General features: G+C 60.0%; 1 protein-coding gene across 3 annotated transcripts; it reads left to right on the forward strand.

The window, feature by feature from the left end:
• The first annotated feature begins 3653 nt into the window (after positions 1 to 3653).
• On the forward strand, positions 3654 to 22208 carry ANKRD2 (ankyrin repeat domain 2). Of its 3 annotated transcripts, none has more exons than XM_073354988.1 (9): positions 3654 to 3928; positions 5620 to 5781; positions 8149 to 8301; positions 8570 to 8677; positions 9369 to 9467; positions 10254 to 10352; positions 10782 to 10880; positions 21654 to 21752; positions 22050 to 22208. In XM_073354988.1, the coding sequence occupies exons 1-9, from the start codon at positions 3869 to 3871 to the stop codon at positions 22146 to 22148; spliced, it is 978 nt and encodes a 325-aa protein (XP_073211089.1). In that variant the 5' UTR covers positions 3654 to 3868; the 3' UTR covers positions 22149 to 22208. The 3 variants fall into 3 exon arrangements, with proteins under 3 accessions (XP_073211089.1, XP_073211090.1, XP_073211091.1); XM_073354989.1 differs by having other exon boundaries at positions 5668 to 5781; XM_073354990.1 differs by lacking the exon at positions 22050 to 22208 and having other exon boundaries at positions 10782 to 10938; positions 21654 to 21747.
• The last annotated feature ends 1859 nt before the right edge of the window (positions 22209 to 24067 follow it).

The raw sequence follows: 24067 nt of genomic DNA on the forward strand, positions 1-24067 counted from the left end.
CCCACCTCGGGGCGACTTCAGAGCCCCCTACGGGGACCTCGGGTGGAGAGGTCAAAGGTCAGCACGGGGAGCATGGGGCAGGGGCAGCTGGTGCCCCCCACCCCTCGGGAGGCCCACCACCGTGACACAGCCCATGAAAAAGCTGGGCCAAAGCAGGGGGTGGAGAGCCCCCCACTGTTTCACCAGCCCCCAGTGTGTGGGGAGCAGAACCTGTCAGCCCCCAAGTGACTCGCACTGACCCCGGGCATTGCTTCTGGCAACACTGGTCGGCTCCCCCACCCCCCGGCTCTCCCGCCCGGCCCCCCGGGCTTCCCCATCCCCCGGCTCCCCCGCCCTGCCCCCCGGCTTCCCCATCCCCCGGCTCCCCCGCCCTGCCCCCAGGGCTTCCCCAGCCCCCGGCTCCCCCGCCCTGCCCCCCCGGCTCCCCCACCCTGCCATCCTCCGCCCGCCCCGCAGCCACTGGCTGACAAATGGGGAGGTACAGCGGTGGGGCTGAGCACGGTGCCCAGAGCCAGGAATAGCTCCCGCGCCCCGCGGCCTGGCTCAGCACAAACTATTCCCACCATTCCTGGCTCCCCGGCCGGGGGCGGGGGCACAGGCCGGGGTCGGGGGGTGAGGCACAGGCCGGGGGGGGGCACGGGCTGGGGGGCGTGGGGAGGGGGGCACAGATCAGGGGGGAGGGGTGGGGATGGCAGCACAGGCCAGGGGGGTGGGGACGGGGGCAGAGGCCGGGGGGGGCACAGGCTGGGGGGTGCAGGGATGGGGGCACAGGCCAGGGGGGCACAGGCCAGGGGGATGGGGACGGGGGCATAGGCCGGGGGAGGCACAGGCTGGGGGGCTGGGGCAGGGATGGGGGCACAGGCCAGGGGGTGGGGCACAGGCCTGGGGGGGCACAGGCCGGGGGGATGGGGACGGGGGCACAGGCCGGAAGGGGTGGGGGGGGATGGGGGCACAGGCCAGGGGGGCACAGGCCGGGGGGACGGGGGCACAGGCTGGGGGGGCGGGGCAGAGGCCGGGGGGGTGGGGCGGGGACGGGGGCACAGGCCGGGGGGGCACAGGCCGGGGGGATGGGGACAGGTGCACAGGCCGGGGGGGGCACAGTCTGGGGGGGTGGGGCGGGGACAGGGGCACAGGCCGGGGGGATGGGGACGGGGGCACAGGCTGGGGGACGGGGCACAGGCCGGGGGAGGCACAGGCCAGGGGGGCACAGGCTGGGGGGCTGGGGCAGGGATGGGGGCAGAGGCCAGGGGGCGGGGCACAGGCCAGAGGGATGGGGACGGGGGCACAGGCCGGGGGGATGGGGCGGGGATGGCGGCACAGGCCAAGGGGGTGGGGATGGGGGCACAGGCTGGGGGAGGCACAGGCCGGGGGGATGGGGACAGGGGCACAGGCTGGGGGAGGCACAGGCTGGGGGGTGCAGGGATGGGGGCACAGGCCGCGGGGCACAGGCCGGGGGGCTGGGGCAGGGATGGGGGCACAGGCCAGGGGGCGGGGCACAGGCCAGAGGGATGGGGACGGGGGCACAGGCCGGGGGGATGGGGCGGGGATGGCGGCACAGGCCAAGGGGCGGGGCACAGGCTGGGGGGCACAGGCCAGGGGGGCACAGGCCGGGGGGGTGGGGATGGGGGCACAGGCTGGGGGGATGGGGCGGGGATGGCGGCACAGGCCAAGGGGCGAGGCACAGGCTGGGGGGCACAGGCCAGGGGGGCACAGGCCGGGGGGGTGGGGATGGGGGCACAGGCTGGGGGGATGGGGCGGGGATGGCGGCACAGGCCAGGGGGCGGGGCACAGGCCGGGGGGGTGGGGACGGGGGGCACAGGCCGGGGGGGTGGGGATGGGGGCACAGGCTAGGGGGATGGGGCGGGGATGGCGGCACAGGCCAAGGGGCGGGGCACAGGCCGGGGGGCACAGGCCAGGGGGGCACAGGCCGGGGGGGTGGGGACGGGGGGCAGAGGCCGGGGGGGTGGGGATGGGGGCACAGGCCGGGGGGATGGGGCAGGGATGGCGGCACAGGCCAAGGGGGTGGGGATGGGGGCACAGGCCGGGGGAGCACAGGCCGGGGGGCTGGGGCAGGGATGGCGGCACAGGCCAAGGGGCGGGGCACAGGCCAGAGGGATGGGGACGGGGGCACAGGCCGGGGGGATGGGGCAGGGATGGCGGCACAGGCCAAGGGGCGGGGCACAGGCTGGGGGGCACAGGCCAGGGGGGCACAGGCCGGGGGGGTGGGGATGGGGGCACAGGCCGGGGGGATGGGGCGGGGATGGCGGCACAGGCCGGGGGAGCACAGGCCGGGGGGCTGGGGCAGGGATGGCGGCACAGGCCAAGGGGCGGGGCACAGGCCGGGGGGCACAGGCCAGGGGGGCACAGGCCGGGGGGGTGGGGATGGGGGCACAGGCCGGGGGGATGGGGCGGGGATGGCGGCACAGGCCAAGGGGGTGGGGATGGGGGCACAGGCCGGGGGAGCACAGGCCGGGGGGCTGGGGCAGGGATGGGGGCACAGGCCAGGGGGCGGGGCACAGGCCGGGGGGATGGGGTGGGGATGGCGGCACAGGCCAAGGGGCAGGGCACAGGCTGGGGGGCACAGGCCGGGGGGGTGGGGATGGGGACACAGGCTGGGGGGATGGGGCGGGGATGGCGGCACAGGCCAAGGGGCGGGGCACAGGCTGGGGGGCACAGGCCAGGGGGGTGGGGATGGGAGCACAGGCTGGGGGGATGGGGCGGGGATGGCGGCACAGGCCAAGGGGCAGGACACAGGCTGGGGGGCACAGGCCAGGGGGGCACAGGCCAGGGGGGTGGGGATGGGGGCACAGGCTGGGGGGATGGGGCGGGGATGGCGGCACAGGCCAAGGGGGGGGCACAGGCTGGGGGGCACAGGCCAGGGGGGCACAGGCCAGGGGGGTGGGGATGGGGGCACAGGCCGGGGGGATGGGGCGGGGATGGCGGCACAGGCCAAGGGGGTGGGGATGGGGGCACAGGCCGGGGGAGCACAGGCCGGGGGGCTGGGGCAGGGATGGGGGCACAGGCCAGGAGGCGGGGCACAGGCCAGAGGGATGGGGACGGGGGCACAGGCCGGGGGGATGGCGGCACAGGCCAAGGGGCGGGGCACAGGCCGGGGGGCACAGGCCAGGGGGGCACAGGCCGGGGGGGTGGGGACGGGGGGCACAGGCTGGGCAGCGCGTCCCGGGCTGGGCTGTGTCTGAGCTTTGTGCGCAGAGCCAGCAGCTCCTGAGCTCATCCCTCAAAGCAGCCAAAGCATCCCCAGCCCCCCAGCCGGGCCCAGGGGCACAGACGCTGCCCGTTCTCACGTGGCGCCCGCCTGGGGCAGCCGGCGGCTGCGGGGCACCCAGGGCACCGTGGAGCTGGCCCCGTCACACGGAAATAACCCCAGGGTCCGGGGGGCTCTGGCTGGGGGGAGCGACGTGAGGTCAGGTGTGGGAACGGAACAAAGTGCCCCCCTGCCCAGACTGCTGGGGGTCCTGGCAGAGGGCCAGCCAAGGCCCCCGCCCCACAGAGCCCCCCGTGCGACCCGGCCTGCCCAGGAGTCTCCCGGCTCCCCACAGAGCAGCACCCAGTCCCCCTCTGCGCGGCCCAGTGGGTGGGGCGCGGCACCGGGGCCAGGCGCTGGGTGAAGGTGACCCCGGGCAGCAGGGCTGAGAATGCAGCCGGGTGAGCTCATGACAAAGGCTCCCGGGTCGCGTGGGCCGGGCACGTGTCGGCTCCCTGGGGCCTTGGGGCGGAGGAGCAGCAGTGCATAAACCGCGGGAGCCACGGAGCCCCCCACCGCAGCGTGCGCTGGGCCGGGGCCCCAGGCGGCTCCAGGGCACAGCCAGCGTCCCTGCCCCAGAGAGGAGCCGCTGGCCGGGCACCCATGGAGCAGGGCGTGACGTGGGCCACAGCGCTGGTTGACCAGAACCTGGAGGAGCAGGAGGTGAGACCCTGGGTGGGCGAGCTGGAGGGCAAAGGGGGCCTGGAGCGGGGCTGGGTGGGGGTCACGGGGGGGGCCTGGAGCGGGGCTGGGTGGGGGTGACGGGGGGGGGCCTGGAGCGGGGCTGGGCTGGGGGTGACGGGGGGCGCCTGGAGCGGGGCTGGGCTGGGGGTGACGGGGGGGCATGGAGCGGGGCTGTGCTGGGGGGGACGGGGGGGACGCCTGGAGCGGGGCTGGGCTGGGGGTGACAGGCGGGGCGCCTGGAGCGGGACTGGGCTGGGGGTGACGGGGGGGCATGGAGCGGGGCTGGGCTGGGGGTGACAGGCGGGGCGCCTGGAGCGGGACTGGGCTGGGGGTGACGGGGGGGCATGGAGCGGGGCTGGGCTGGGGGTGATGGGGGGGCTCCTGGAGCGGGGCTGGGCTGGGGGTGACAGGCGGGGCGCCTGGAGCGGGGCTGGGCTGGGGGTGACGGGGGGGCGCCTGGAGCAGGGCTGGGCTGGGGGTGACGGGGGGCGCCTGGAGCGGGGCTGGGCTGGGGGTGACGGGGGGCGCCTGGAGCGGGGCTGGGCTGGGGGTGACGGGGGGGCATGGAGCGGGGCTGTGCTGGGGGGGACGGGGGGACGCCTGGAGCGGGGCTGGGCTGGGGGTGACAGGCGGGGCGCCTGGAGCGGGGCTGGGCTGGGGGTGACGGGGGGGCATGGAGCGGGGCTGGGCTGGGGGTGACAGGCGGGGCGCCTGGAGCGGGACTGGGCTGGGGGTGACGGGGGGGCATGGAGCGGGACTGGGCTGGGGGTGATGGGGGGGCTCCTGGAGCGGGGCTGGGCTGGGGGGGACGGGGGGGCTCCTGGAGCGGGGCTGTGCTGGGGGGGACGGGGGGGACGCCTGGAGCGGGGCCGGGCTGGGGGTGACAGGGGGGGCGCCTGGAGCGGGGCTGGGCTGGGGGTGACGGGGGGGCGCCTGGAGCAGGGCTGGGCTGGGGGTCACGGGCGGCGCCTGGAGCCGGGCTGGGCCCCAGGGGCCAGGCTCTCCGCAGGGCTGCATTACGATTGGGTGCCACACCCGAACCTGCGCCCATCACCATGGGCTCAGGGCGCCTGGGTTCGGTAACCGCCCAGACTCACCGACTGGGGAAACGCCTCCGTCTGCGCTGGCCCCGTGCCTGGGCCTGTGCTCGGCGGGCAGCCAGGGGCCGGGCACCCCGTGCAGGGCTGACGTTGGGCGCGTGCCATGCGGTGGGCAGGGAGGCCGTAAGGCCCTGCCCCAGGTAGGGCGTTCGGACGCTCTTGAAATGGGAGGGCGTAGGGTACAGGGCACCAGCATGGGCTGTGGGGTGCAGTGGGGGGGGAGTCAGGCCCATGGCAAGTGCAGGCATGGGGTCGCCCCTGCTCGGGGTGGGCCCCAGGCCTGGGGGATCCTGGGAGGGGCCCTCGGGGAGACGAGCCTTTGGGGCTGGCCACAGGGAGTGAGCAGACCCAGATCAATGGGGCGTGTCCATGAGGACGCCAGCCCCACCTCCTGGTCTGTTATGGGGCCGCCAGGGCTGGAAGTGCCCAGAGATTAAGCTGTTGCCCTTGGCAACTCAGGCTAAACCCCGTGCAGTGCCCATGTGGGTACCGGGGCTGTGGCGGGAGGGGGCCTGGGCCGAATGCCAAGGGAGGCAGGGGATGGACTCCTGAGGGGCTGTGGGGGGGCAGGCCGGGGCCTGGCCCTCACCCTGCCGGCTTTTCTGCTTGGCTTCACAGCGGCGCAAGAGCCAGGCCCCCGAGATGCCGCCGGCGGTGGCGAGAATGGACACGCCGGGGCTGGAGGACGAGAAGCGCCGCGGCCCCGTTCACTGGGGCATCGAGGGGCTCAAGGTACGCGGGCTTGGCCTGCCCTGCCGGGGGCATCACAGCCAGACCCTGGCAGCCTCACCCCCTCACCAGCACAGCGAGCCCTGCAGCCCCCCACAGCCTGTCTGGCTTGCACTGTTAACCCTTTCCTGCCCCAGCCCCACCCATCAGACTGGGCCAGGAAGGTGCAGGGCTGGGCACTGAGGGGTTACCCTGGCTGCGGCCCCCACCACACGCTGCCTGCATTGGCACTGGGGGTCAGCAGGGAACTGGCCCCACGTCTGGGCTCGTCACCTCCCCCTGGGCACCCGTGTCCGGAGCTGCAGGCTGGGTCCAGGCCAGATGGAGCGGGGCCGACGTGGTGCAGAGGGGGAACCTACGGTATTCGGGAGGCAGCCCCAGCCAGAGGGCCCAGCCAGCGGCATGAGGGGCAGGGGCCGGCCAGACCCGGGGGCAGGCTGGCAGTGCTGTGTGGGAGGCCCTGCCCCTGCACTGGGGCCGTGTGGGCAGCCCCTGTGCGTGCAGAGCCCCACCGGGGCTGGGCTGGGCTGTTCTAGGCTGATGCCCCCAACAGGCCTGGCTGGCTGGGGCTGGTCTCTGCACCTTGAATCCATTCCTCACTCCCCCATGGAGTGTGGGGCACAGGGCCAGCACCAAGCCCCTGGTTCACTGCCCCCGGGGTGCTGGGCAGGAACCCCCTCAGCAGCCTGCCAGACACCTGGCCCAGGCCAGCTGTTAAACACAGATGACAGCGCCGCCCCACATGGCTTCCCTCTGCTGGGACTGGGGTCGGGCAGTCTGTGATGGGGGGGTCGGCCGTTGGGGGCTGGGCAGTGCGTGATGGTGCAGGGGTTTCCTGGTTGGGGGCTGGAGCAGGCATTCTGGGAGGGATCAGGGCTGAGGGATTGATGAGGGGCCAGGGGTTGGGTGTCACGGACTCACCGATCGTGCCCACTCTTGGCCCCGTGTGGTCCATGGCGGGGTGCCCCTTTCAGTGAGACAGCCCTTCTCCCGGGGGTCCACTCTCTGTCGGGGTTAAGCCCCTCCACCTCCTGGAGCCACACCTCTCTGAGCCTTAGCACGCCTTTCTCTCGCCGTGGGCCCCTCAGGGAGTCCACTTGCTCTGGACCCACGGGGCCTTCACCCCCCGAAGGGGACGATGCAACCCTGTTCTCTAGACAGGAGTGACTCTCAGCCAGCATAAAACAGGAGGTTTATTGAGCATTGAACACAACATGGGAAACTCGCATGATCTCAGGCCTGGCCTCCCTCAGCACAGCACATTCAAATCTCCCCTGCATCCAGGGGGGCTCTGCCTGCTCCCTCCCTCCAGCCCAGAGCCCCCCTGCTTCCCAGCTGGGCATCTGATGTCACCGGCCCCAAGCCCCCCTCTGTCCATTGTCTTCCCTCCAGGTAAACAGGAAACCGGGTCGCCTGGGCCCCTCTCCTCTCGTCTGCCCTCTTGCCCCTCTGGCTGGACCAACTGGTCAGGTCCCGGGGGTTCTCTCTTCACAGCCCTTGTTCTCCCGCTGGCCAGAACCGGCTGCCACTGAGCTGGGTCCCCAGGTCGCCAGTCGCTGGGGTCTCCATGCTCCAGGCCATCGGCTGGGTCCCCCGTTCTCTGGCCGGTCCTCTGGAACAACAAACTCCCTCTCCCATCCCCTCGTTAAACCAGTAACACTGCTTCCCACCCCCTCTGCATGCAACCCAGAAAGCCCCCCATAGGAAACAAGGAACAACCAAGAAACCCCCCCATGTCGTTACAGGTTGATTGTTAAGAGGCCAGGGAAGGGCCAGGCAGTGGGGAGTCAGGAGATCTGTGGGGGGTGGGTTGGGGGTCAGGATCAGGGGGTCTGGGTTGGGGTCAGGACCAGAGAGTCTGTGCGGAGGGTTGGGGATCAGGACCAGGGGCCAGGCAGATGGGGGACAGGACCAGAGAGTCTGTGTGGAGGGTTGGGGATCAGGACCAGGGGCCAGGCAGATGGGGGTCAGGACCAGGGGGTCTGTGGAGAGGGTTGGGGGTCAGGACCAGGGGCCAGGCAGATGGGGGTCAGGACCAGAGAGTCTGTGCGGAGGGTTGGGGATCAGGACCAGGGGCCAGGCAGATGGGGGTCAGGACCAGTGGGGTCTGTGGAGAGGGTTGGGGGTCAGGACCAGGGGCCAGGCAGATGGGGGTCAGGACCAGGGGGTCTGTGGAGAGGGTTGGGGGTCAGGACCAGGGGCCAGGCAGATGGGAACCAGGGAGTCTGTGGGGGGGACAGGTTGGGGGTATCCCACATCCTGCTTGTTTAAAGCCAGGGAATGGGCGCTGCCGGGGAGGGACCCAGGAGTCCGGTGCCCTGGCAGGGCTCTCCCCAGAGGCTCCAGCGTGGCTCTGCCCCGTCTCCGCAGGGCCAGGGGCGGGAGCGGACGAGCTCGCTGGACCTGCGCCGGGAGATCATCCACGTGGGCGGCATCCAGTACCTCTTCGAGCTGCGCAAGACGCGCCGGAAGCGCAGGGTGGAGAAGGCGGCACCGGAGCCCGAGCCGGAGCCCGAGGAGATTGTAAGGGGGGAGGGGAGGGTCCCGGGAGGATGTGGGTCTGTGCCATCCTGGCTGGGGGGCCCAGCAGATCCGTGTTGTTGACCAAGATGGTGGCCACCCCACAGAAAAGCCCCCTCCCAGTCAGAGCTCCTCTGGGGCAGGGGCTCTGGGGCGAGGGCCATGGAGCTGGCATCCTCCCCTGTGAGGCAGGGGCTCTGGGGCCAGGTTCGTGGAGCTCCCCACATGGGGCACACAGACCCCTTGAGCTGCTGTCCCATCCACCCTGCAGGTGGGCCCCGTGGAGGAGGAGACGTTCCTGAGGGCAGCTGTGCAGGGCAAGATCCGTGTCATTGAGACGTTCCTGGGGGACGGGGGCTCCCCTGACACCTGTGATGAGGTAACGTCCCTCCCCATCCCTCGCCCCCCCGGCAAACCTGCGCAAGCAGGCTCCAGCCAGTGGGCAGTGCCCAGTCCAGGCCCCTCCACCCCCACAGCCAGCCCAGCCCCCCAACAGCCCCCTTGGGCATCCAGTGCTGGAGTCGAGAACGCTGGGGCTCTGAGGACTATGGAAACTGGGGAGGGGCCCCAATCTGGCCCAGTCCCCCCTTGATGAAGGGCTGTCGAGTCGAAACCTGAGTTGTGCTGTGACCCAGTGTGCCAGGTCACAACGCCACCCGCCCAAATCCGGTGGTTGGGGGGGCCCTTGGGATGGGTGCCCTGTGCCAGGGCACCGAGGGCATGCTGGTTAATTTGGGTCTGTTGGCACCTAGATACCAGGGGTCAAGCCTTCCCCAGATGGACCTTGGATGGCTGGGCTGGGGCACCCCCTCTTCCCAGGCATCTCCCGGAGAAAGCCATCCTCCCTGGAGACGGTGCCTCGCCCAGCCGACCCCGGACATGCCCAGGAACAGGGCAGAGGGCTCTCGGAGCCCTGCTGGCCCGTCCCAAACACCGAGCAGGCCGGGTCCCTGGGGCGAGACCCGTGGCTTGCTCTTGGGAGGGCTGGTGGCTGTGGCTGCCCAGGGTGGTGCAGCAGCGCTGGCTGGGAGTCCTTTTGACACCTACGTCTTTGCTGCCTCCTGCCCCAGTTCCACCGGACAGCCCTGCACCGCGCCTCGCTGGAAGGGCACATGGAGATCCTGGAGAGGCTGCTGGACCACGGCGCCACCGTGGACTTCCGAGACCGGGTGAGACGGGCGCTCTCCCTGCCCGCGAAGCAGTGATGTGCCCAGTTTGGGCAGCACCAGGCCTGGCACCGGGTCTGCACTCCGGCCAATCCATCCAGGATCAGGGGCATCAGAGGAGCCACAGTGGGGCGGAGGATGTGGGGCGGCCAGACAGACCCAGCCACTGCACGGCATACACCCCTTCCTCTGCACAGCTGATGCAGGGACATGGGAGACGTGGTGACGCCAACCCCGGCTGTTCACACCTCGACTCAGACCCCAAACCAGCGTGCGAGGCTGCTGCCCATGCACATCCTGCCCCACTGCAGGGACTTCCCCAGCCGCTGGAGGGGGTGGAGCCTCCAGTCCCCTACCCCACATGCCCCAGTGCAGTGCGGGCTGCTCCTGCAGTTCCAGGGGATGGGCACGCTGCGCCCCACGGGCAGGGGCAGGGGCTGCTCTCGGGCTCCCCGGCCCCCACCTGGGCTTACTCCCGCGCTGCTGCTGGAGCTGGGCGCCTGCCGGCAGCCACCAATCTCTGCTCTGCCTTCAGAGCTGGGGGGCTAAGGCAAATGTTGGAGGGGGCTATAGCCCCCACAACCCCCCCAAGCACCACCCCTGCCCTGAGCTGCTGGGCTCTTTCTGCTCCCCCTCCCCGACCCCGAACCCCTCTGGCTCCTGGGCGGGGGGGTGAGCGCCACCCGCTGGCAGAGGGACTGGAGGGTGGGCAGTGTGGGGCGCAGGGCGGGGAGCTGGGGGTGCGGGTGTTGCTGCTACCGTCCTGACCGGAGTCTCTTGGTTGTGCAGCTGGACTGCACGGCCATGCACTGGGCCTGCCGGGGGGGGCACCTGGGCGCCGTGAAGCTTCTGCAGGACCGGGGCGCTGACCTCAACCTGAAAGATAAGGTGGGGGCTGGGGGGCCATGGCAGCACTCGGGGGGGGGAGAGAGCTATGGCTGGCATACAGCAGTGGCGGGAGACGGGAGGGTAGTGGTGGAGGGGGACTGTCTGGCAGTACGTATCGGGGGCAGGGCCGAGGTGGGTGAATGGGGGGGCAGGGCTGTGGCTGTGGGGGGCAGTGGGTGTGGGGTGCGAGCAGGGCTGTGGTGGGTGGGTAGAGGTGAGGGAGAAGTAAGGGGGCAGGGCTGAGGTGCGTGGATGCAGGGTGGGGGCAGGGTTGTGGCAGGTGAGTAGGGGTGGGGGGCGGGGCTATGGGGGTGGGGGATAGAGCAGAGATGGGGGGTAGCAATGAGGCTACAGCATTTGGCTGTCTGGATTAATTATTTTAAACCAGCGGGGAGCTAATGGCAGGTGCCCCCCCTTTGCCGTACTCAGCTCATGAGCACCCCCCTGCATGTGGCGACCCGAACTGGGCAGACTGATATCGTGGAGCATTTGATCAACTCAGGGGTGGATGTCAACTCCCGGGACAGGGTAAGAGCCCCACGTAGCAACGCTCGTACCCACGGGTGTCTGGCACCCCCAGCACCAGGTATGCATCCCCTCACCCTCCTGTGACTGGGGTTTCTAGCGCAGCCCACACTGAAAATGCTGAGGTCAGGGCAGGCTGCAAAAGGGGAGCAGATTCCCCCCAAACTGGTGGTTCACACCGAAGTTAGATTCACCAACCAGTCCCAGACTGTGCCCCTGAACCCCCTCACTAGTTATCAAGAAGCTGAAAAAAGAAATCACCCAGGACCCTTTATTGCATTCCAGTTCTCTGGCTCCCAATCAGCAAACTGGTTCAGTAAAGTGAGAAATTACTTAGAAACTCTGCATCCGATGAAGTGAGCTGCAGCTCACGAAAGCTTATGCCCAAATAAATTGGTTAGTCTCTAAGGTGCCACAAGTCCTCCTTTTCTTTTTGCGCATACAGACTAACACGGCTGCTACTCTGAAACCTTAGAAACTCTGCTTACTTATACAAAATGTCCTTCTGAACCCAGAAGGGCCAGCCACCACGTTCCCAGAGCAACGCTGGTTTGGATCTGACCCACAATCCCAAGCTGCCAGCCAAGCCTTTAAACCTAAAACTAAAGGTTTATTACAAACGAAAAGAACGGGAAAAGAGTTGTTCAACGATCAAAGCAGTCAGATCCATATGTACGACTTCAGAGTCCATAGATCGGGTTCTTAGCAGCCTTGGTGAGTTTGCTGGCTTGTACAGTCCCTCTGGAACACACCCAGAGTTTGGACGGCTCAGTCAGTCCTTTGTTCAGAGCCTCAGTTTGTAGAGAAGTTGCTCCAGAGATGGGAAACAGGATTGAAGACAAAATGGAGAAGATGCAGCCGCCTTTTATGTCCTTTGCCACGTGGCTTGTACATCCTTTGTCCCAGACACAAGGTCGGAGCACATGGGCATGGAAAAGCTCTTGGAGTCCCCTGTGCACAGGCATGTCCCTACCTGTCCCTGGCTCAGTAGACCCTGGCTTCTCTCAGTGGGCTCATTGTTCAGCTGATTGCTCTTGATGGGCCATCCAGCAGGCTGGATAGTGCTGATGCCAGTCTGTCTGGGGGTGTCAGCCAGGCCCAGCACAGGTTGGACATATAGATATAGCACACACTTTAACTCACGGTACAAAGGTGATACCAACATATAAACAAGTTTATCATGCTTAGCAAATCATAGGACTGGAAGGGACCTCGAGAGGTCGTCTGGTCCAGTCCCCTGCACTCGTGGCAGGACTAAGTATTATCCAGACCATTTCTGACAGGTGTTTGTCCAGCCTGCTCTTAAAAATCTCAACTGATGGAGATTCCACATGTGACGAAGCGGGACTGTTCTTAATGTTTCCTCTGAATGTTGTGGGGTGCCTCAGTTTCAGCGGACCCTCTGGCTTCCCCAGGACCCCGCCTGAGCGGACTCGCTGTGGGAAGTGCACGGAGGGGCAGAGGATGCTGAATGCTCCGAGGTCAGACCCAGGAAGGTGGAAGCTGGGTGAGCTGTGTGTCCTGCAGACAGGCTGCTCACGGAAAGGAGACTTCCCCAGAGTCCTGCCTGGCTTCCTAGGGAGCAGCTCCAGAGCATCGCCCGGGGACTCCGAGACACCATGACCTCCCCAGGCAATTTATCCCAGGGCTTAACCGCGCTGATAGTTAGGAAGTTTTTCCTAATGTCCAACCTAAACCTCCCTTGCTGCAATTTAAGCCCATTGCTTCTCGTCCTAGCCTCAGAGGTTAAGGAGAACAATTCTTCTCCCTCCTCCTTGTAACAACCTTTTACATACTTGAAAACTGTTCTCATGTCCCCTCTCAGTCTTCTCTTCACCAGACTAAACAAACCCAATTTTTTCCATCTTCCCTCAGAGCTCATGTTTTCTAGACCTTTAATCATTTTTGTTACTCTTCTCTGGACCCTCTCCAGTTTGTCCACATCTTTCCTGAAATGTGGTGCCCAGAACTGCACACAATGCTCCAGTTGAGGCCTAATCAGCGCGGAGTAGAGCGGAAGAATTACTTCTCGTGACTTGCGTACAACACTCCTGCTAAAAAATCCCAGAACGATGTTCACTTTTTTTGCAACAGTGTTACACTGTTGACTCATATTTAGCTTGTGGTCCACTATGAACCTCAGGTCCCTTTCTGCAGTACTCCTTCCCAGGCAGTCATTTCCCATTTGGTATGTGTGCAACTGATTGTTCCTTCCTACGTGGAGTACTTTGCATTTGTCCTTATTGAATTTCATCCTATTTACTTCAGACCATTCCTCCAGTTTGTCCAGATCATTTTCAATTTTAATCCTATCCTTTAAAGCACTGGCAACCCCTCCCAGCTTAGTATCATCCACAAACTTTATAAGTGTACTCTATATTGATGAAGATATTGAACAGAACTGGACCCAGAACCGATCCCTGTGGGACCCCACTCATTATGTCCTTCCAGCATGAATGTGAACCATGGATAACTACTCTCTGGGAACGGTTTTCCAACCAGTTATGCACCCACCTTATAGTAGCTCTGTCAAGGTTCCTTCCCCACTCTGAACTCTAGGGTACAGATGTGGGGGCCTGCATGAGAGACCCCCTAAGCTTATTCTTACCAGCTTAGGTTAAATGCTGTCACCACCAAAGTGTTACACAAAGAACAGGGAAAGAGTCCATTTGGAGACATCTTCCCCCAAAAATATCCCCCCAAGCCCTACACCCCCTTTCCTGGGGAAGGCTTGGTAAAAATCCTCACCAATTTGCATAGGTGAACACAGACCCAAACCCTTGGATCTTAAGAACAATGAAAAAGCAATCAGGTTCTTAAAAGAAGAATTTTAATTAAAGAAAAAGTAAAAGAATCACCTCTGTAAAATCAGGATGGTAAATATCTTACAGGGTAATCAGATTCAAAACACAGAGGATCCCTCTAGGCTAAACCTTCAGTTACAAAAAGACACAAAAGCAGGAATATACATTCCATTCAGCACAACTTATTTTATCAGCCATTTAAACAAAACAGACTCTAACGCATATCTAACTAGATTGCTTACTAACCCTTTACAGGAGTTCTGACCTGCATTCCTGCTCTGGTCCCGGCAAAAGCATCACACAGACAGAGAGAACCTTTGTTTCCCGCGCCTCCAGCTTGGAAAGTATCTTGTCTCCTCATTGGTCATTTTGGTCAGGTGCCAGCGAGGTTATCCTAGCTTCTTAACCCTTTACAGGTGAAGGGGTTTTGCCTCTGGCCAGGAGGGATTTAAAGGTGGTTAGCCTTCCCTTTATATTTATGACAAGCTCCATCTAGGTTGTATTTCCCTAGTTTGTTTATGAGAAGGTCATGAGGGACAGTATCAAAAGCTTTACTAAAGTTAAGATATACCACCTCTGTGCTTCCCCCCCATCCACAAGGCTTGTAACCCATCAAAGAAAGCGATCAGGTTGGTTTGACACGATTTGTTCTTGACAAATCCATGCTGATTGTTACTTATCACCTTATTATCTTCTAAATGTTTGCAAATTGATTGCTTAAGTATTTGCTCCATTATCTTTCTGGGTACTGAAGTTAAGCTGATTGGTCTGTAATTCCCTGGGTTGTCCTTATTTCCCTTTTTGTAGATGGGCACTAGATTTGCCCTTTTCCAATCTTCTGGAATCTCTCCCGCCTTCCATGACTTTTCAAAGATAATCATTAATGGTTCAGATATCTCCTCAGTCAGCTCCTTGAGTATTCTAGGATGCATTTCTCGTCCATCCTCCCCGTGGAAGGAAAAGGCCTAGGTAGGGAGCGTCGAATCGTGGAAGTCAACGAATGGCTACGCAGATGGTGTCGGAGAGAAGGCTTTGGTTTCTTTGACCATGGGATGGTGTTCCATGAAGGAGGAGTGCTGGGCAGAGATGGGCTCCATCTTACGAAGAGAGGGAAGAGCATCTTTGCCAGCAGGCTGGCTAACCTAGTGAGGAGGGCTTTAAACTAGGTTCACCGGGGGAAGGAGACCAAAGCCCTGAGGTAAGTGGGAAAGCGGGATACCGGGAGGAAGCACAGGCAGGAATGTCTGTGAGGGGAGGGCTCCTGCCTCATACTGGCAATGAGGGGCGATCAACAGGTTATCTCAAGTGCTTATATACAAATGCACAAAGCCTTGGAAACAAGCAGGGAGAACTGGAGGTCCTGGTGATGTCAAGGAACTATGACGTGATCGGAATAACAGAGACTTGGTGGGATAACTCACATGACTGGAGTACTGTCATGGATGGTTATAAACTGTTCAGGAAGGACAGGCAGGGCAGAAAAGGTGGGGGAGTAGCACTGTATGTAAGGGAGCAGTATGACTGCTCAGAACTCCAGTACGAAACTGCAGAAAAACCTGAGTGTCTCTGGATTAAGTTTAGAAGTGTGTGCAACAAGAGTGATGTAGTGGTGGGAGTCTGCTATAGACCACCGGACCAGGGGGATGAGGTGGATGAGGCTTTCTTCCGGCAGCTCACGGAAGCTACTAGATCGCATGCCCTGATTCTCATGGGTGACTTTAATTTTCCTGATATCTGCTGGGAGAGCAATACAGCGGTGCATAGACAATCCAGGAAGTTTTTGGAAAGCGTAGGGGACAATTTCCTGGCGCAAGTGCTAGAGGAGCCAACTAGGGGGGGTGCTTTTCTTGACCTGCTGCTCACAAACCGGGTAGAATTAGTGGGGGAAGCAAAAGTGGATGGGAATCTGGGAGGCAGTGACCATGAGTTGGTTGAGTTCAGGATCCTGACGCAGGGAAGAAAGGTAAGCAGCAGGATACGGACCCTGGACTTCAGGAAAGCAGACTTCGACTCCCTCAGGGAACGGATGGCCAGGATCCCCTGGGGGACTAACTTGAAGGGGAAAGGAGTCCAGGAGAGCTGGCTGTATTTCAAGGAATCCCTGTTGAGGTTACAGGGACAAACCATCCCGATGAGTCGAAAAAATAGTAAATATGGCAGGCGACCAGCTTGGCTTAATGGTGAAATCCTAGCGGATCTTAAACATAAAAAAGAAGCTTACAAGAAGTGGAAGGTTGGACATATGACCAGGGAAGAGTATAAAAATATTGCTCGGGCATGTAGGAATGTTATCAGGAGGGCCAAATCGCACCTGGAGCTGCAGCTAGCCAGAGATGTCAAGAGTAACAAGAAGGGTTTCTTCAGGTATGTTGGCAACAAGAAGAAAGCCAAGGAATGTGTGGGCCCCTTACTGAATGAGGGAGGCAACCTAGTGACAGAGGATGTGGAAAAAGCTAATGTACTCAATGCTTTTTTTGCCTCTGTTTTCACTAACAAGGTCAGCTCCCAGACTGCTGCGCTGGGCATCACAAAATGCGGAAGAGATGGCCAGCCCTCTGTGGAGATAGAGGCGGTTAGGGACTATTTAGAAAAGCTGGACGTGCACAAGTCCATGGGGCCGGACGAGTTGCATCCGAGAGTGCTGAAGGAATTGGCGGCTGTGATTGCAGAGCCACTGGCCATTATCTTTGAAAACTCATGGCGAACCGGGGAAGTCCCGGATGACTGGAAAAAGGCTAATGTAGTGCCAATCTTTAAAAAAGGGAAGAAGGAAGATCCTGGGAACTACAGGCCAGTCAGCCTCACCTCAGTCCCTGGAAAAATCATGGAGCAGGTCCTCAAAGAATCAATCCTGAAGCACTTGCATGAGAGGAAAGTGATCAGGAACAGCCAGCATGGATTCACCAAGGGAAGGTCATGCCTGACTAATCTAATCGCCTTTTATGATGAGATTACTGGTTCTGTGGATGAAAGGAAAGCAGTGGATGTATTGTTTCTTGACTTTAGCAAAGCTTTTGACACGGTCTCCCATAGTATTCTTGTCAGCAAGTTAAGGAAGTATGGGCTGGATGAATGCACTATAAGGTGGGTAGAAAGCTGGCTAAATTGTCGGGCTCAACGGGTAGTGATCAATGGCTCCATGTCTAGTTGGCAGCCGGTATCAAGTGGAGTGCCCCAAGGGTCGGTCCTGGGGCCGGTTTTATTCAATATCTTCATAAATGATCTGGAGGATGGTGTGGATTGCACTCTCAGCAAATTTGCGGATGATACTAAACTGGGAGGAGTGGTAGATACGCTGGAGGGGAGGGATAGGATACAGAAGGACCTAGACCAATTGGAAGATTGGGCCAAAAGGAATCTGATGAGGTTCAATAAGGATAAGTGCAGGGTCCTGCACTTAGGACGGAAGAACCCAATGCACAGCTACAGACTAGGGACCGAATGGCTAGGCAGCAGTTCTGCAGAAAAGGACCTAGGGGTGACAGTGGACGAGAAGCTGGATATGAGTCAGCAGTGTGCCCTTGTTGCCAAGAAGGCCAATGGCATTTTGGGATGTATAAGTAGGGGCATAGCGAGCAGATCGAGGGACGTGATCGTCCCCCTCTATTCGACATTGGTGAGGCCTCATCTGGAGTACTGTGTCCAGTTTTGGGCCCCACACTTCAAGAAGGATGTGGATAAATTGGAGAGAGTCCAGCGAAGGGCAACAAAAATGATTAGGGGACTGGAACACATGAGTTATGAGGAGAGGCTGAGGGAGCTGGGATTGTTTAGCCTGCAGAAGAGAAGAATGAGGGGGGATTTGATAGCTGCTTTCAACTACCTGAAAGGGGGTTCCAAAGAGGATGGCTCTAGACTGTTCTCAATGGTAGCAGATGACAGAACGAGGAGTAATGGTCTCAAGTTGCAGTGGGGGAGGTTTAGATTGGATATTAGGAAAAACTTTTTCACTAAGAGGGTGGTGAAACACTGGAATGCGTTACCTAGGGAGGTGGTAGAATCTCCTTCCTTAGAGGTTTTTAAGGTCAGGCTTGACAAAGCCCTGGCTGGGATGATTTAACTGGGAATTGGTCCTGCTTTGAGCAGGGGGTTGGACTAGATGACCTTCTGGGGTCCCTTCCAACCCTGATATTCTATGATTCTATGATTTCATCAGGCCCTGGTGACTTGAAGACATCTAACTTGTCGAAGTAATTTTTAACTTGTTCTTTCCCTATTTTAGCCTCTTCTGATCCGACCTCATTTTCACCAGCATTCACGGTTAGATGTCCAATCACCACCAACCTTCTTGGTGAAAACTGAAACGAAGAAGTCATTAAGCACATCTGCCATTTCTACAATTTCTGTTATTATTTTCCCTCCATCATTGAGTAACAGGCCTACCCTGTCCTTGGTCTTCCTCTTGCTTCTAATGTATTTGTAGAATGTTTTCTTGTCATCCTTTATGTCTCTAGCTAGTTTTATCTTGTTTTGTGCCTTGGCCTTTCCAATTTTGTCCCTACATACTTGTATTATTTATTTATATTCATCCTTTGTAATTTGACCTTGTCAAGGTTCCTTCCCCACTCTGAACACTAGGGTACAGATGTGGGGACCTGCATGAAGGACCCCCTAAGCTTATTCTTACCAGCTTAGGTTAAAAACTTCCTCAAGGTACAAACTTTGCCTTGCCCTTGAACCCTATGCTGCCACCACCAAGCATGTTAAACAAAGAACAGGGAAAGAGTCCATTTGGAGACGTCTTCCCCCAAAAATATCCCCCCAAGCCCTACACCCCCTTTCCTGGAGAAGGCTTGGTAAAAATCCTCACCAATTTGCATAGGTGAACACAGACCCAAACCCTTGGATCTTAAGAACAATGAAAAAGCAATCAGGTTCTTAAAAGAAGAATTTTAATTAAAGAAAAAGTAAAAGAATCACCTCTGTAAAATCAGGATGGTAAATATCTTACAGGGTAATCAGATTCAAAACATAGAGAATCCCTCTAGGCTAAACCTTCAGTTACAAAAAGACACAAAAACAGGAATCTACTTTCCATTCAGCACAACTTATTTTATCAGCCATTTAAACAAAACAGAATCTAACACATATCTAACTAGATTGCTTACTAACCCTTTACAGGAGTTCTGACCTGCATTCCTGCTCTGGTCCTGGCAAAAGCATCACACAGACAGAGAGGACCTTTGTTTCCCCCCCCCCGCCCCCAGCTTGGAAAGTATCTTGTCTCCTCATTGGTCATTTTGGTCAGGTGCCAGCGAGGTTATCCTAGCTTCTTCACCCTTTACAGGTGAAAGGGTTTTGCCTCTGGCCAGGAGGGATTTTATAGCACTGTGTACAGAAAGGTGGTTCCCTTCCCTTTATATTTATGACAGACCTAGTTTCCACTTTTTGTAGGACTCTTATTTCTGAGTTTTAGATCATGAGGATCTCCTGGTTAAGCCAGGGTGGTCTCTGGCCAGACTTCCTGTCTTTCCTACGCAGTGGGATAGTTTGCTCTTGTGCCCTTAATAATGTCGCTTTGAAAAACTGCCAACTGTCTTCTATTGTTTTTCCCCTTAGACTTGCTTCCCCTGGGATTTTACCTACTAACTCCCTTGAGTTTGCTGAGTCTCCCTTCTTGAAATCCATTGTCTTTATTTTATTGTTCTCCCTCTTACCATTCCTTAGAATCTCATCTTTTCATGATCAGTTTCACCCAAGCTGCCTTCCACTTTCAAATTCTCCACCAGTTCCTCCCTATTTGTCAAAATCAAACCTAGAACAGCCTCTCCCCTAGTAGCTGTCTCCACCTTCTGAAATAAAAAATTGTCTCCAACACGTTCCAAGAACGTGTTGGAGATTCTGTGCCCCGCTGTGTTGTTTTTCCCAGCAGATGTCTGGGTGTTCAAGTCCCCCATCGCCACCCAGTCCCGGGCTTTGGAGGATTTTGTTAGTTGTTTAAAAAAAGCCTCACCCACCTCTTCTTCCTGGCTAGCGGGTCTGTAGTAGACCCCGACCATGACATCACCCTTGGTTTGTACCCCTTATGTCCTTACCCAGAGCCTCTCAGCAAGTCTGTCTCCTATTCCCATCTCAACCTCAGTCCAAGTGTGTAGGTTTCTAATATCTGTGGCAACGTCTCCTCCCTTTTCCCTGCCTGTCCTTCCTCAGCAAGCTGTACCCTTCTATACCAATATTACATTCATGTGTATTATCCCACCAAGTCTCCATGATGCCAACTAGGTCATAGTTGTGTTTATTTACTAGCATTTCGAATTCTTCCTGCTTATTTCCCATACTTCTTGCATCAGTATACAGACATCTCAGATACTGATTTGATTTCCGCCCCCAAGTTCTGTCTTGTCTCTCCTTTATCTCTGCTATAACAGCCCATGCTCCCCCCAAATTGAGAACCTTCTCCCAGGTCTCTATGTTCTTCATGTACCTGTGGGCTTTGGTCACCTGCCCCTTTCAAACTTAATTTAAAGCCCTCCTCACTAGGTTAGCCAGTCTGTAACCAAAAATGCTCTTCCCCTTCCTCGATGGGGTCTGCCTATCTCTGATTAGCATCCTTCTTCCTGAAACAGCAACCCGTGGTCAAGGAAGCCAAACCCTTCTTGGCGACACCATCCTCGCAGCCAGGCATTCACCTCCAGGATGCATCCGTCTTTGCCTGGGCCCCTACCCTTGACTGAAGAGAACAGCACCTGCGCTCCCAACTCCCTCACCCTTACTCCCAGAGCCCTGTAGTCACTTCGGATCTGCTGAGGGTTAAACCTCATAGTATCATTTGTGCCCACATGGATGAGTAGCATGGGAGTAGCATGGGGTAGGAGTCAGAGGGACGGATGATCCTCGACAATCCCTCCGTAACGTCTCAGATACGGGCCCCTGGCAGGCAGCATACCTCCCAGGATGCCATGTCAGGGCAACAGACAGGTGCCTCCGTCCCCCTCAGAAGAGAGTCTCCAACCACCACTACCCTTCGTTTCCTCCTGGGCGTGGCAGCTGTGATCCTCCCAGCCTTGGGGGTACATGGCTTCTCCTCCTCCACCTTTGGGGGCGATTCCTCACCACTCGTTGCCAGGGCAGCATATCGGTTTTCCATCACCATGGTGGGTGGGTTGGGAGTAGGGACGGGGCACGGCCTGCTGCCGGAAGTCACCAGCAGCCAGTGTCCTCCCTGTGACAGAGCCATATCCTCCTCCCCCGGCGGTGTGCGCAGTCCTCTCTAGCTGGATAGCGTCCTCAGCCATGGAAGCCTCCATATGAAAACTGTCAATGAATTCCTTGTGGGCACGGATGCGCATCGGCCTAGCCACCTCCTCCTGTACCTCTCCCCCTGCTTCCTGAGAGATTCCACCAGCAGGCACCTTTCGCACTGGACGCTCCCCCCAGCCTGGCTTTCTGAGAGTGGGAAACGCCCGCCACGGTCTCTGCAAGTCCACGCCAGGATCTGGGGGGAGGCCTCCATGGTTCGGTTCGCTGTCTGGACACCGGCGCAGGTGGAGGAGACAGGAGCAGCGTGGGCACTGGCCATGTGGCCCTTCCTAACCGTAGCCACTCTGTTACGTCGCCCTCCCACAAACTTCTGTTTGCGCTCCCCTGCTCCCAAGCCTTTCTCACTGATACCTTACGTGGCAGATCTGGTCTAGGATTCACTGCAGTGTGGTAATATCGGTACGGATACCGTTCTAAATGGTCACCCCCGTTCCATCCAGTGTCGCATCCTCCCACCCATACACCCCACCCCCCAAGCCGTGCTGGCCCCGTGCAGACTGGGTACTGCTGCCCTTGGGGGGCCCAGCCCCGCCATTCTCTCCCTCGCCGTCCCATGGCGCCGGGTGTGGGGTGGGAGCCACGTGCTCGGGGCTCTGCTTTCCTGCCCCAGGCCGGACTGGGCTCCATTTGGGGGAGGGGAGCCGCACTAGTCCCACGGTGGGGCTGCAGGATGGGGGTTCCCTGTGACGCCCGTGTGCTCTGTCCCGTGCAGGAGGGGGACAGCGCGCTGCATGACGCCGTGCGGCTCAACCGCTACAAGATCATTAAGATGCTGATCCTGTGCGGGGCGGACCTGATGGCCCAGAACCTGGTGAGTAGCTCCCCCTGCTGCTGCCTGGGCTGGAGGGGGCGGGGAGGGGGCAGCCCCAGTGGTGGGATCACACAGCGCAGATAAGAGCTTCTGTCGCCAGCGGGGGCTCTCCTTCTTGGGGGGCAGAGCCCCGGCACTGGGAGAAGGGGCTCACCGGATTGCAGTTCATGGAAGGGTGGCAGGTCGCGGCACCTCCCACACGTCCCAGCCCCAGCTGGGCTGCTCCTTGCTGCTGCCGTCACATGGGGCAGGAGGTCCTGGCTCATCTCACTCTCTGCCCCCTCCCTCCCCTCACAGGCAGGAAAGACCCCCACGGATCTGGTGCAGCTCTGGCAGGCAGACACCCGGCAGGCACTGGAGACACAGGAGCCTGGCGAGACGGAGGCCTCGGCGTGAGGGGTGGGCGGAAGGGCGCTGGGCTGGGGATGGGAACGTGGCCCATTGCACGACTCCCAGCTGTGTGAATCTAGGAATAAAACCCAGTGAACGAGAGTCAGTATCCGGAGTGAGCACGGGGCACGTGGGCTTCAGGGGCAGGTGTTACCTGGCTGGTTCTGTGTCGTCCCTCGGGGGTGGGGAGGGCAGTGCCAGGCTGGGCCCGAGTCGTCCCTTGAGGGGAGGGATGCTGGGCAGGGCTGCACCATTTTCTGTCTGGATTCTTTTTCCTTGTGTTAATCCCATCCGAAGGGGGCAGCCCTATGCATCCTGCCCCCACAGTGCTCTGTTCAGTGCCAGATCCTCCGTTGCTGTGACACGCCAGGCACAATCCAGACCAGTGAGTAGCTGGGTCACCCCAACCCTCTAACTTGGGGGGCCCTTTGCACAAACAGCCCCAGCCTGCAAGTCACTTGCAGCCACATCTGTGGGTGCTGCGGCCGGCCAGCCGTCCCTTGGCTCCTGCCAGCCTTGGTTATACTGCTGGGTGACCCCCAGCACACCCCCAATTGTAGCTTTCCCCCTGAAAGCATATGTCCTGCACTGCTTAGCCCTCTCCTGGCCAATGCAGGTCTATATAAAGTCCATTACTTAACTTGCCAGCCCAGATGTAGGTTCCCAGACACTCCAATTTAAACACGCAGGATTCGGTAAAACAAGAGCGAGCTGTTACGTGTGTACATGACATGGCAGGGAGCCAGAAGGGTGCTATGGGGTGTCTGCCCCTCCTGTGTACAGCTTGTCCCCCTTTTGAAAAACATTTCCAGCTGGGCACCGGGAGACAAAAAGTCTATGGGGAAGGATGTTCCCTGCTGCGTTTTTCTCGCCTGTTGGAGCTTCCTTTGTTCCCTTCCTGCTCACTTAAACGCAAATGAAGGAGAGGCCACCCTCCTTCGTTTGAGCCAGGCCTGCTCCGTTTGGAATGTGTGTTAACACCGCCCAGTGGAGTCTCAGAACTTCACAGACAATGTTGCCACACATATTTCACCAGGGCACTAACGACCAGCACATGATGAGTTTTCAGACAACACAGCACAAAGCATACCTGTACAAAGATCATTCCAATAGTGTCCAGGGGTGGACAAAAGGTACGTCCTGTCACAATCACTCATATGCTAACTTGTCTGCCTTTGGGCCATCCCACTGCTCCATCGTGGGTCTCCTTGTCTTTTTCCTTCCGATGGACTCTTAGCCAGCTGGCTGTCAGCACGGCGCTGTACATGCCCGGACGTCTGAGCCTGCACGGCCTCGTTTCTTTGTGTTACACTGAGCGTGTCTCTAACACACACGTTCCTCAGGCGGGCTCTCTTGCCTACCCACCTCATCCATCCCACTGCTGCATTTCCCTGGAACAGAGCATTTGTTCATGTTGCTTCTTGGCTGCCCAACACTCAGCATCATACATTGCAAGTGGGCAACAGACCACCCCGCTACAGCCTTTCCTTTCAGTCTGACTGGGATCGTCCCTGTTTGCAGGGCTGGGTAGCTGTACTGGTCCAAGGATATTACAGAGACAAGCGGGGAGGGAATATCTTTTATTGGAGCAACTTCTGTTGCTGGGAGAGATGAGCTTTTGAGCCACACAGAGCTCTTCCTCGGGCCTGGGAAAGGGACTGGAGGGGTGGAACACATTGTTTAGCATAAGCAGTTAGTCCATATTGTGAGAAACCATTTGTAACGATGCTGCCCGTGGAAGCCAGTTGAGGTCACTCAATCAGGGTGAACTGCAAACATAACGGGGCAGAGAAACCCCACACGCTGGTGGATATTCCAATAGTTAGATTTACCCAGCCAGCCCAAACCAGCTTCTGTATCTCCCCCCTGAGTACTCAGATGTCCACACAACGCAGTTCCCTTAAAGTGCCAGCCTCAGGCCTCCC

The sequence above is a fragment of the Lepidochelys kempii genome, chromosome 7, assembly GCF_965140265.1.
Source record: "Lepidochelys kempii isolate rLepKem1 chromosome 7, rLepKem1.hap2, whole genome shotgun sequence".
NCBI classification, from domain to species: Eukaryota; Metazoa; Chordata; order Testudines; family Cheloniidae; genus Lepidochelys; species Lepidochelys kempii.

Excerpts from the sequence above, each read along its gene's own strand:
- ANKRD2 (XM_073354988.1), top strand. The coding sequence starts at position 3,869 with ATGGAGCAGGGCGTGACGTGGGCCACAGCGCTGGTTGACCAGAACCTG. Across the intron at positions 8,678-9,368 it reads CCCCTGACACCTGTGATGAG|TTCCACCGGACAGCCCTGCA; the intron begins GTAACGTCCCTC and ends CTCCTGCCCCAG. Across the intron at positions 9,468-10,253 it reads CCGTGGACTTCCGAGACCGG|CTGGACTGCACGGCCATGCA; the intron begins GTGAGACGGGCG and ends TTGGTTGTGCAG.